Source organism: Bacillus rossius, chromosome 13 (assembly GCF_032445375.1).
Source record: "Bacillus rossius redtenbacheri isolate Brsri chromosome 13, Brsri_v3, whole genome shotgun sequence".
Taxonomy (NCBI): Eukaryota; Metazoa; Arthropoda; class Insecta; order Phasmatodea; family Bacillidae; genus Bacillus; species Bacillus rossius.
Window position 1 is genome coordinate 27,700,655 of NC_086340.1, and position 12,225 is coordinate 27,712,879.

The window sequence follows — 12,225 nt, forward strand, 5'->3', positions numbered from 1 at the left end:
AGCGCATGTGTGAATACTGCTGTGTTGTTTTCACACAGCGCCACCTATGCAAAATGGCGACTCCTGAGCATAAAGTTATTTGTATTCGGCAGTTTGCTAAGAGTGAATCTATAATTTCAGCCCTCCCCATTGGAATTTCTTTGTACGAGAGTGGTTGAACATCGAAGTCCATGATCGTTGGATTAGTCGCAATGGTTGAGATGACAGAGCTCTTTTTCGCTGGCCTCCATTTTCACTTGACATTAACACCATGCAATTTTTTTCCTTTGGGGCTTTATACAAGATTGTGTCTGTGTATTGCCTCCGTAGTCTTGTTAACCAAAGTGTGGGAAGAATTGGACTTCAGGTTGGATGTATGCTGTATAACTAAAGGTGCACACATTGGACATTTGTAAGAAAGAAAAACTTCATTTTGATGTATGATTTGTTGTAAATAGTCTAAATTAAACTATTATACGATTTACACTGGGATATTCTTTTATGGACATATGTACATACTATATTTTATTTAACACATTATAACTTTGAATTTCAGTATTGCAAATTGATTCTTTAAGTATAAGCTTGCACAATGTTTTTCTCTATTATTTTCTTGAGCCTAGTTTCTTATTTGTTCACTTATTTATTGAAATGGGTTTACTTTACTGTAAATTTGTTTCTGTATGTGTGTCTAAATATTTATATGGTTACCTCACTTTTAGATTATATCACGCAGAAGCAAATAGTGTTTACGAAACTCATTTTCACTTTTGCTTTAGTATTTTCTACAAAAATATACTTTTTTAATCATGTAGTTTTTATTTTTAACAATAGCGCATGAACTGTAAAAAATCATAGCTCACATTATTGCTGGGTTAACTTTTACTCTGCACAAACACACTAGGTGTGTATTTTCACGCAATCGTACATGTATAAAATTTTATTAGCTGTTTATTAGTAATCAAGTGAAAGCTTCACAAATTTGAGAGTTTTACTGTGAGATTTTAATTGATAGGGTTAATTGATTGTGAACAAAGAAGTATAGTTCTAGATTCATAATGATGTTGAGGTTATCATTTACTATTTCGGATAAAATTTGAGTCTTGTGAAAGCCCAAAAATGTTTCACACATATTTTCTTAGAAACATATTGCCTTTAAGGCTTACAGTTCTTGCAGTTTGGCATTGTTAGATAAGTAGCCAACAAGTTCAGTTTAATGTTTAGCGGGCCCCTGACTATGTGCAAAGGGCACAAAAGCATCACATGCTTCTTTGGATCTACGCACAAGTCAGCGAACTGGTGTACAGTAACGTGCCTCTATGTGACTTTTAAATGATAACCATATTATTTTGTTGTAGAATATTAGAGATAAAACTCCCCACACATACATATCCTTTTTACAGTGCTGTATGCTAAATTTTTCCGACCTATAAACACTTGTGAAATACTTGTCTTAGTCAATTCACTTGAAAAAAAAAAACATGTTAAAAACAAATACATATCATGAAACTAACGTATTGTAGTAAAGTACAATGGCTCTTAAATGGTATTTGTAATTACTAATTAGACACGTTTGTAAATGGCCCATTAGCACCTGGAACTTTACACATCATTGGCTGCCCAGCCAAGCTGCTACCTCGGGGATAATAGAACTTTGTAAGTAACGACAGAACATTGTGGGGGTGGTTTTGTTTATATTCATTGGTGAGCAACAGAAAAGTTGGTACTTATTGGATTTTTTTTTTTAAGTGAAACTTCTATTCAGAAAGTAGTGTAACTCGAGGTGATGACTCATCAAAGCATAACGAATAGTGCAACACTCGGGAGTGGGGCGCTCATTGGTGGATATGGGAAATGGAGCATTCCTCTCCTCACTCTCAGGTCAGCATTAGTGAAGCAAAGCATTTTTTGTTACGCTGCCGACACAGTGCGGTGTACTTCGTCCGGCTGACCACCGCTCCTCGTGAGCACAGCTTGTTGGAAACACACCAACAAACACACTCGTTTAGGTTTATCGTTCAAGTGAATATTGTTCGAGTGGATTATCGAAGTGCGTGGCAGCCTTATACTTAATTTTTTTTTTTAATTTACGTACAATATTTACACGAAAATATTGTTACTCTGAACATAATATGACCCCTAACTTTTTGATTACCTATGAAAAAGTCTTCATGGATTGAAAATCGCAGTTCAAGTACATGGCACTTGAAAATTATTTAAATTATTAAATTTAGTCCTTATTTACTTTTATCTGTAGAGTGATTTACTTGATTTGTTTTGAAACACCAAGTGGCAGTTGGAAAAACTTTAGGTTTTATGACTAGTTCAAAAGGAAGCGGATTGTGGCGGGGGGGGGGGGGGGGGGGCTAGAGGCTTGTTTGGAAAGCAGAGAATGTGGTGGTATACGGTGGACAATGTCTGGAAGAGAGTGTCTTCCCCAGCACCCTCAGTGAAGAGAAGCAAAGAGAACCCAGGGACACTCCATTTGCACCCTCCCCCTCATCCTGCATCTCTCATCTGTCACGCCTGTGCTGAGGTCTAGGAAGCCCCGGACTAGAGTGGCATAAGTGACGCAGTTTACAAGCAGATGTCATTTTCAAACTAACTTTGGGGTGGGGGGGGGGGGGGGGAAGGGTGTTAGAAGGCGGTAATTAACAGCGGTCCAAAGTGGCAAAAGTAACACATTTAAGAGGCAGAGCCTGCAGTTTGTCAGATGTTGTGATCATAATGCGACCCCCACTCTTATTTCCCACAGTTTTGGCAGAAATCATAGCTTCATGTTCAGGTAACTCACTCAGTCAGGGTGTCCACAGTTAGTACTTTCCTACTAGATCTAGTACTTTTATAATTTTTTTAGTGGTCTAGTACATTTACGCTCAGATATAGTACTTTTTTCTTTAATATAATATTATTACTGTAACTCCAATATGTTTTACTATTAAGCGTAATTATTTTTAAAAACTATGGAATGTATATGTGTGTGTGGTGTGATATTTAAGTTAAAGCATTGCAATGTCATAATAACTTCCTAAATTGTTAAAACCATAACAAATTATAATTTAGTACTTTTTTTTTAAATCTAGTACTTTTTTCTCGCCTAAATTGGTACGAAATATTTTTTCCTTGTGGAAACCCTGCACCCAGTGTGTTCCAGCATGTGCGCGTGTGCTGAGTGCTTGGCAGGCAGTGGCAGGACGACCAGAGACTGGACGCCCTGCCCCCGGAGAGCGACGTGCCGGCTGTGGACTCGTTCCTGAAGGGCCTCTCGCTCACCTCCATCAACTACAAGCGCAACGCGAAGCTGGTCCGGGCCATCGAGCGCTACCGGGCCCGCAAGCAGAGGATGGAGGCGAGGAAGCGCGAGGCAAGCTGCGAGCTCTTTCTAATGTTCCATTTGACTTCACTGAGAAATTTCCTATTCATTTTATTTGAATTTTCAGTTCTGATGCAGAGCTTCACGTCTTATGTGAAGCGTCACTTTTGTTGCAAAGCTTTAAAATATTGGAAGCATAAGATTCGCTCATGAAAATTGTTTTTTTTTTTGATTACTTAAAAAATAAAAAATAGGCACCCCATTTGCCTTAATGAATGCTCAGTATTAATATAATGCATATTTATTTTATAATATTATTGAGTTATGTAATACATAGGGCCTAATTGGTTAATCACTTAATCAGTTCAAACATTAGAAAGTTAAACATTTTTTTTTTTTCCTTCAATCCTGTATGTTATAAAATAAGTGTACAGTAGAGCACCCCTCAACCGGAATCATTGAGGGGAGGTCTATTCCGGTTATGGGAAAATTCCCGGTAAGGGGAGTTGCGTTAGGGCCGGCCTCCGGGCCGGTTGAATGACCTTCATTCAAGCAAGCTGGCAGGCACGTGTTTCTTATCACTGTGGGTGGGTGCGTGCATAAGTGAAGAGGAGAGATGGAGGGTTCGGGTGAGGTAGTAGGACTACAGCTGTGTTGTGTTACTTCTGTGTTACGTGCTAGTGATTCACACTTCCTGGAGAGTGGATAGTCACTGCCACGCACAGTTTACATTTCACATACACAAGAATAACACTTCAAGCATTTCGTTTAAAAACACAGAGATAGAGAAGTACAGGTAAATGTAAACTGTTTAACAATATATTAACGTATACATATGTACATAATACATATTTGTACACTAAATTATTGTCTACAAACTGAAAGCATCACACGTTGGAAGTAAATGTTACTCGCTATTACGTGTGTCAGCGTGTGTAGTGGGAGTCGGTGTACATACTCTCGGGCCGGCCCGAATTTTCCGTTTACTTGACATAGTGAAATAATGAAACTGCTTATAGCATAAACATCTTTATAGTAATTCACGTCCGACGCGAAAACCAGCGGTGTATTTACGCAATGCGCGGGAAAGACTGGCTATAAACGTGGTGTTTCCTGTGATCTGGTTTGGTAATCTGGTGAACTCGCTAATCTGACACAACCTACATAATCTGAATTTGCAGGATTAAATAGCTCTTACTTCATCTCTTGGATATCTGGCACCTTCGGCAGGCTTTATTCTGTACACCTTTGGCTGTTGTCCGACAGTCAGACAGACGAGGGACACACATTTGGTAGATAATTTGACTCTATATTTGTGAAGGACGTCTGCTCAGATCCTAGCCCCCTGATTTTTCATGGTATTCTCAAATTCATGTGAAAGGAAACTGTTAGGCCTTTGCGAATATCAGTTTTTTAGTTTGAATGGAATTTGAATACAAATACCAAATTATTTTTGAATACGAGTATTGAATTTGAATAAGGATGAGATAACTGGAATCCCATAAAAACCTATTTTTATCACACCACTTTACAAGTGATTACATAAGTGATACATTCTATGTGGAATTAGAAAAGTTTTAGCATTCAAAATTTAAAGGTATTGCAATTATTTGATTATTTTTATTTAAATAAAAAAGTCTTGTCACATAACTACATTATCAACTAATTAAAATTTTTGTGGAGAAACACAAGCTGCTCTAAATTTTTTGGAGTAGAGACTCTTCTACAAGTCACATTGTCGCCATTCTTTCTCTGCGCTGCCACAGTCTGAGCAAAACTAATCTCAGAGTCTGCGTGCTGTGTTTCTACCCTCTGATCTGAAAACTATCAGCTTTAACACCTGCGTTTTCTGATTTATAGGGACACTTATTTATCCTTATCAGTATGCTGATAGTTTTAATCCATTTTTAACGACCTGACGAACTCTCTTCTCCGTAAAGTACATTAGCTGATAACATAGTTGTTAGTAATGGTTCCAAATTACTGTGTTATTTCTGACTTTACTGTATTAGTCTTCTCAAAATTTATGTGGCCGAATGTAGAGGAAAAATATCCACACCCTAAAACATTACGAAAATACTGTGGATATTTTGTACTCGCCCAATGAGAAAAACCTGCGTGATCCAGAAATTTTTTTCCTGAATTTCGTGATCTCGCACAGCTGTATTCGTAAATGACTGAATTTTTTTTTGTGTTAGTATTCGAAATTGAATAGAATACAAATAATAAACTATTGGTTTTGATATTGGAAAATGAGACTATTCGCACAGCCGTAGAAACTGTAGAATAGTTTTGGGGAGAGAGTGGGAGAGCCATGCTGGCTGAGTGGTCGGATGGCTCGCTTCCCGCTGAGACAGCCTTGTTTGATTCCTGGCAGGGTCAGGTAGTCGTTGCCGTGAGCCCGTGGGTTTTCTCGGGGTACTCCCATCCATACCGTTAGTGCTTTGTTCTCGTTTCACCACCCTTCATCATCTCTGAAGGCCTCAGTGTCAATGAGACGGCTAACCTTAACGCTTTAATTCATCCAGTCTGAAATGGTTGCTTACGTGTTCAGCTTACCAATGTCCGCATCATAATGTCTGTGTTGCCACAATTTTTACTGCTAATAATATTCTGTGTTTATAACGTTTGTATGCCTTTTTTTATGGTTTTTATTTTTAGGTCAATTTCATAATTAAACAGGTGATTTCAGTGTTGTTTTTTTTATTTTAAACATTATTTTCATTCATAAAAATAGTGTATTACTCAAAAAATATGTAAATAAAATATATCTTAGTACTTGTTTCACCATAATAGTTTAACTGACATAGTCAAACTGTTTAGTTTAGTGCTATAATTCATGCTAAGTAAATCAAATCCACTGAATTAACCGTTATTTTTATTTTATAGTTTTGTAATTTCAATTTTATCAAATTGCTGATAATTAATAATTTTTTTTTTTAATTTTTAGTTACATTTTAGTGCTGTAAGATGTATTAACTTGCATTTGAGTGTTATTTGATGTATTGACATGCTTTCCGTTTGCTATTTAGGTTTTATTGCAATTCACCGTGTAAGTTTGTCGTTGTGTATTGTATAGTTTTTCCCTTCTCTTGAAGGACTTGTCTGTGTGCAATGTATTGTATAGTTTTTCCCTTGTCTTGAAGGACATGTCCGTGTGCAGCGCATGTTAGCTGAGCCGGGCACGGGTGCTTGTTTCCCGGCAGTGGAGCGAGCTGTACAGCAAGGAGCCGGGGAGGGGCGTGATCCACCCCGACGACGCGGCGCTCATCGCCGAGGCGGAGAGGACCGTCGGGGACTACCACCTCAAGGCCTCCCCCGACTACCGCGTGCCGCCCGAGCTGCAGATAAACACCGTCAAGAAGTTCGATCAAGTGCTGCGTGCTAGAGAGCAGGTTCGCTGGCCTCTGCTATCCTAGCTCACCGTTCTGAATAATTTTTTTTTTGACATGATGTCTAATAAATCGATGAACGCCGGCTGCACGCACGAAAAAGGATGACTCATAGTCCCGTTACGCTCATTGTCCCGTTACACTCATTGTACGCTTGCGCCACATCTATCTCGCTTCCTCTCGATTGGAACAACCATCGATTTGACTTTTTCGAGGCACATTAAACTTTAAACACTCCCATTCGTTTCCTACTTTCCCTATCATCGTCCTATCAACAGAATAACACAGATTGGAAGAAGTTAAATAGAAAACATGTATAAGAAATTTAGTTAAACTAATCTGTTCGTTAAAGTAATAAACATATTTGGATTAATGAGTGCAAATAAATGTAAATTTATCAATTAAATTGTAGATTTCATTTCACTCCTTCTTTGTATAAAAGTTATAGTTAAAATAATCTGTTCGTTAAAGTAATAAACATATGTACTTGGATTAATGAGTGCAAATAAAAGTAAAATTATCAGTTAAATTGTAGATTTCATTTCACTCCTTTGTATCCATACAAAATAGTGATAATTCAATAAAAAATATTCAATTTTATTTATAAAAGTATGCAATCATTTCATTAATGTTTTGTTATGACGTTGTCACGTTAAACTATCGTCCATAAACCGACTTTACAGACAACCCCCTATTTTTGTAGGGTTAGTAGTTCCAAAAAAAAAAAAATTGGTTATCTGTAAAGTCGGTTTATGGACGATAATGTTATGTGATAACGTCATAAGAAAACATTGATAAAAAATTGCATACAATTTAATTTTCAAATATTATTTACAGTTTTTTGCAAATTTAATTTAAATAATTTTTTTTAAATATAATCACAAACAACTAGTTAAAAAGCCTGCCTTAACCTGTTTGATATTATAGAAGGTTTTCTCGCACGGTTGTTGGCCTGTTCTTTGCACGCTCGGCTCAGGCGGAACGTGACAATGAGTCATGCTTTTTCGTGAGTGCAGCCGGCGTTCATCTGTTTATAAGGCATTGTCACGTCAAAAATATTTGATTAATTGTTGGGCTTAAGATTATTTCTGGTACCAAAATACTGTAAAAAAAATTCTAATTTTACTTTTTGTTACTGTCTTAATATTTAAATGCTATTAATATGAATCACAAAACGTTAAAAGTCCAAAATCATTACACAAGTGCATTTCCTTGTGATGTTTCTCTGTCTGTATGGTTATCAGCTGTAGACTACTTTATATACGTACTTTAATTTGAAAAAACCATCATATATAGAAACTAAATAAAGGTTTTTATTTAATACTTAGGTAATATTTCAGGTTTTTAAATAAAAGTCGACGCTAAAAATTTATGAAATTAATTCTACTTTTTGATTGACAAAATAAGTTGATTGAGGTGAATTTCGCAGCTTTTTGTGTTTTGCCTTGTATTTCAGTTTAATGCGATGTATTGACTGCCATTTTGGTGTATGGTTTTGTATTGACGTCAGTTTCGCTGTTATTTCGGTTTTATTGATATTCACCATACAATATTGCCTCTATCTGTTTGTGCCTGATGATGGGAGCAGATGTTACAACTGTTTGTCTTAAGAAGCTTACAGTGTTCGTCTGTATTGCCGTTGTTGTGGTGTCCCGAATATCTGTTTGGTGAGAATATTGAGATTTCTTATAACATACAATGTGACCAGCAATGTCATATGTCCAAAATGAAATTTAATCAATCTTCCTCATTGTAAGCACCATTCAAAGAATAGAAGCTGCTCTGAGGCAAGAAGAAATACACATGAGCTTTACTGTTTAGAAAAAGGTTTCTAATGTGTTAACAAATGCCAGAATCCACATGAAAAGTGCAGAGTACAAGTGGCTTGATGTGCCAAATAAAGAATGTTGGGTTGAAGACATTGACTGTACAATTTTTTTTTCTTCTGATGGCTTTTGGTTTGGTTAGGTTTACCAAATCTCATTCAGATGTGTTATTATTGGCTATTGATTACAATTAGTAATCAAAAATTAATCCCTTTGAAATATTCATTGCTAGTGTAAGATGCTACTCGTTAAATTATTTAAATTATTTCCAGATTAATTTTTACAAATGTACAAAAGAATTTATCGTAGCTCAATACTTATGTGGTTTGGTATCAGTCTATTACAAACAAATGCTTAATTTTGGGTAATTACATTACAGTAAAACGTATAGTAAAATGTTAGGTGAAAGAAAATTGCCCAAATGTACTAAAAATTTAAATAAAAAGTTATGTATAAAGAAATATAAATAATTTTATTTAGAGCAATAAATATATTTTTAAGTACTGCAAAGCAGTACCTATATTATTGTGTTTTTTAACTATTGAAACCCTATAAAACTATTTGGTTTCATTAGATAGAGGAACAGGTATTATAAAAAAAAATTTAATATGAGAGTGTTAAAAAAAAACATGAATTGCTATGGGAATTGAGTTCATACTTGTTAATGTGATTTTTTTTCTGCTATGTATTTGTACTTGTGGTTACTCCACACATTTGAGACTTACATATTCATGCATGGTTATGAATAGTGATTCATGCTGTAATTACTTAGATGAAAACATGACTACATTTGCAGTCGGACATCAGAAGTACTGTGTACTGTTTCCGCCGGTATGAACACACTTTTATGCCACATTATCAGTGTTGAATGCATCTCTTCATGTTATGTTAGAGACTTGTCTTCCAATTCGTTCACATTTTGTTTGCATTCCTTTCCCAGTCATTGGTGTGGCCGTTTTGAAACTGTACACTTCAGTCCTACAATCATGCACCAAATTTTTTTTAGTGCCTACCAGGAACATTAACAACAAATAAGCAGCTGTTATTTTTCAACCTTTACGTTCTATTCACTACAAAAATTTTTATTTATTCAAGGATTCTCTGTAATGACTGATATAACTTAGAAAATTTCAGCGTATAGTGCACAGTTTGGCTTTGAATGTATCTTAATACCAAGCCTTGCATTGCAAACACTAAATAAATAAAACAAAGTATTGATTTATGTTATCTTGGTTTTTATTTAATGCTGTCGCCAAAAATGTCATTAGAGATGGACCAGCCCTTAACAAAAGTCTGGGACATGGGGAAGGAAATGGTGTCACCTGGTGTACGAAACCATCCCAGGTCGTTTTCACGAACCATGGGAAACAGAAATGAGGATGGATGGACTGGAATTCGAACTGAGATCTTCCTGATTGTGATGCGACCTCGTTGCATGACAAACAATCACAAAGGATACAGGGCAACAACAAGCATCTCTGACAGTATAGTGTGTAAGCTTGCGTGTGTGTTGGCAGGAATTCATGATGAAGCATCGCTTCAACGAAGAGGTGTACACGCTACGCAGCAGGAAGCTGTCTCTGATAGAAGACATCGGCCGTCAGAGACGGCGGCTGGCGGCCATCCACCGAGAGCTGTCCGCGCCTCAGGCGAAGCCTCTGCCGGAGATTCCTTCGGTGAAGGAGGAGCTCGAGTTTCCGGAGAAGTTTCTCGAGGTAGCGCGACTTTACGTGCTTCACAATTTCACGATGTGCTGTGAAAGGTTGCATTTCGTTGCTTAAGAAACAACACTGCCTAGGTGATTTTTTTTTTAAATCAGTTTTTTTGTGTATCTATAGAAACATAAGCATTTAGCATCTTCTCACAAAGTGAATTTGCCAAAAAATTTATTTTTTCTATCATTCAGTTTCAGCATGGCGCATAAAGTTACTGAACTCTCATGAGAAATTTGGTTATAGTTACAATAGGTGGTGTTTCTTAAGTGACCAAATATATAATTGGGCACATAATATCAATATTTCAACTATCTTTTGGAGTCTGTAAGTTAAGTTAGTAAATAGTTGAAAGCTTCACAGAATCTTCTATAATTGACAGCACAGTCTTACAATTAGTTTCACTATTGAAAAGGTTTCACTCACCAATCAATTACCAAAAAAAATAATTAATATTTATAGGCAGTGTTGTTAAAAGTACTCGGAAAAAGTAATTGGGCTCAATTACAATTACTGTGGTGATAATGTAACTAATTACAAGTAAAAATTATTTTACACAGAAGTTATCAGTAAAATTACAATTACAATTACTTTCTGCTACCATTTTAAAACTGATCTACGATTCAATTTTTTTACACTTTGTTACATTAATAAACATACATACATATATGTTTTGTTAAAAAAATGATTTCATGTAATGATGAAATCTATTATCTTTAATTAAATAAATAATATTTCAGGACAAACTTGCTAGAATAACATCAAAAACTTCATACAAGTAGCTACCTGTAATAAAATTAACACTCTTTAAATTTTGGAATTGACCTTACAAAACAATTGCATTTTAAATATCTCATCAGTTAGATTCCCTCTCTTGATGGCAAAAACATCTTTACCAACACTAAAAAGACGCTCAACGGGAGCACTTGACGGCAGCGATGTGTTAAATTTTAAAAATGCAGATTTTAGGATAGGGTAATGTTGGAGACACTGCAAGTCACTATGGCTCTTCATTTTTGATCATAGATGTTCTGCATACGATCGTAGCACTACAAACGTAAAATTATAAACTTTACTTCTTCTTAATTGTATTCATTATACGTTCCGAGAATAAAAGTAACGGCAAGTAAATATATAGTATCGATTACCTTAATGTATTGATTACAATTAATGTTCTGTATTCCGATTACAAGTACGAATTACATTTTTTAAATGTAATTCTTTACAAGTATAAATTACTTGAAAAGTAATCGTTACAAGTAATCCGATTACTTGTAATTCGTTACTTAACAACACTGTTTATAGGTAACATTTATTGCCGTTACATAACGTAAAGAGAAGTTTGTACAAATGATAATACACAACTTCTTATGCCATATACAGTTGATGCATTATAGCTTATAGGCATAAATTTTGTTATCAGAAATAGGCCTGGTCGTCTAGTATTTGCCATCCATTCAATAAGATTAGAATATTCAACACAAAACCAACATTGTCTATTCGTTCCTTCTCTTAATCTACACCTCCTTAGCTTAAAATTTACATTTTGGTAACCATAAACAGTGTAGCCTTCCTCAATTCAAACATTGCGACCGCCAGGCACACACACACAATCAGTGGATTATATCTATGCTCGAGGTTAACAATTTTGATATGACAGTTCAACATTTAATTTCTTATTGTTTTAAAATTTTTACATGTTATCCTTAAACTGTTAATTTAGCTGACAAATAAAAATAATATTCTGATACAGTAAAGTCCCTATTATCCGCGCATGCTACGAAAAAATACAGCACATACGTACATAAATCTGTATTTTATTACAAGTGAGCAAATTTGAACTCTACTGATGAGTGTATTGTGTGCAGTATACAGTAAAACGCCACAGGCCTTCTCGGAACTCACGCAGTACGTAGGCTGGCATGCGTTGCTATTTTTGTCTCTGTCGCACTTTGTTTCTAGTCGTATGGTTCAGCACTTTTATGTTTACATTACTGAAATGT

General features: G+C 35.7%; 1 protein-coding gene across 2 annotated transcripts in view; it reads left to right on the forward strand.

Moving 5' to 3' along the window:
• The window catches only part of LOC134538407 (cilia- and flagella-associated protein 44), a 107,727-nt gene that overhangs the window by 54,467 nt on the left and 41,035 nt on the right, over nucleotides 1–12,225 (forward strand). For both annotated transcript variants that reach the window (XM_063379707.1, XM_063379706.1), the window contains 3 exons: nucleotides 3,163–3,343; nucleotides 6,499–6,687; nucleotides 10,028–10,225. In XM_063379707.1, the coding sequence (XP_063235777.1) occupies nucleotides 3,163–3,343; nucleotides 6,499–6,687; nucleotides 10,028–10,225 (568 nt within the window). The remainder of the gene's footprint in view (nucleotides 1–3,162; nucleotides 3,344–6,498; nucleotides 6,688–10,027; nucleotides 10,226–12,225) is intronic.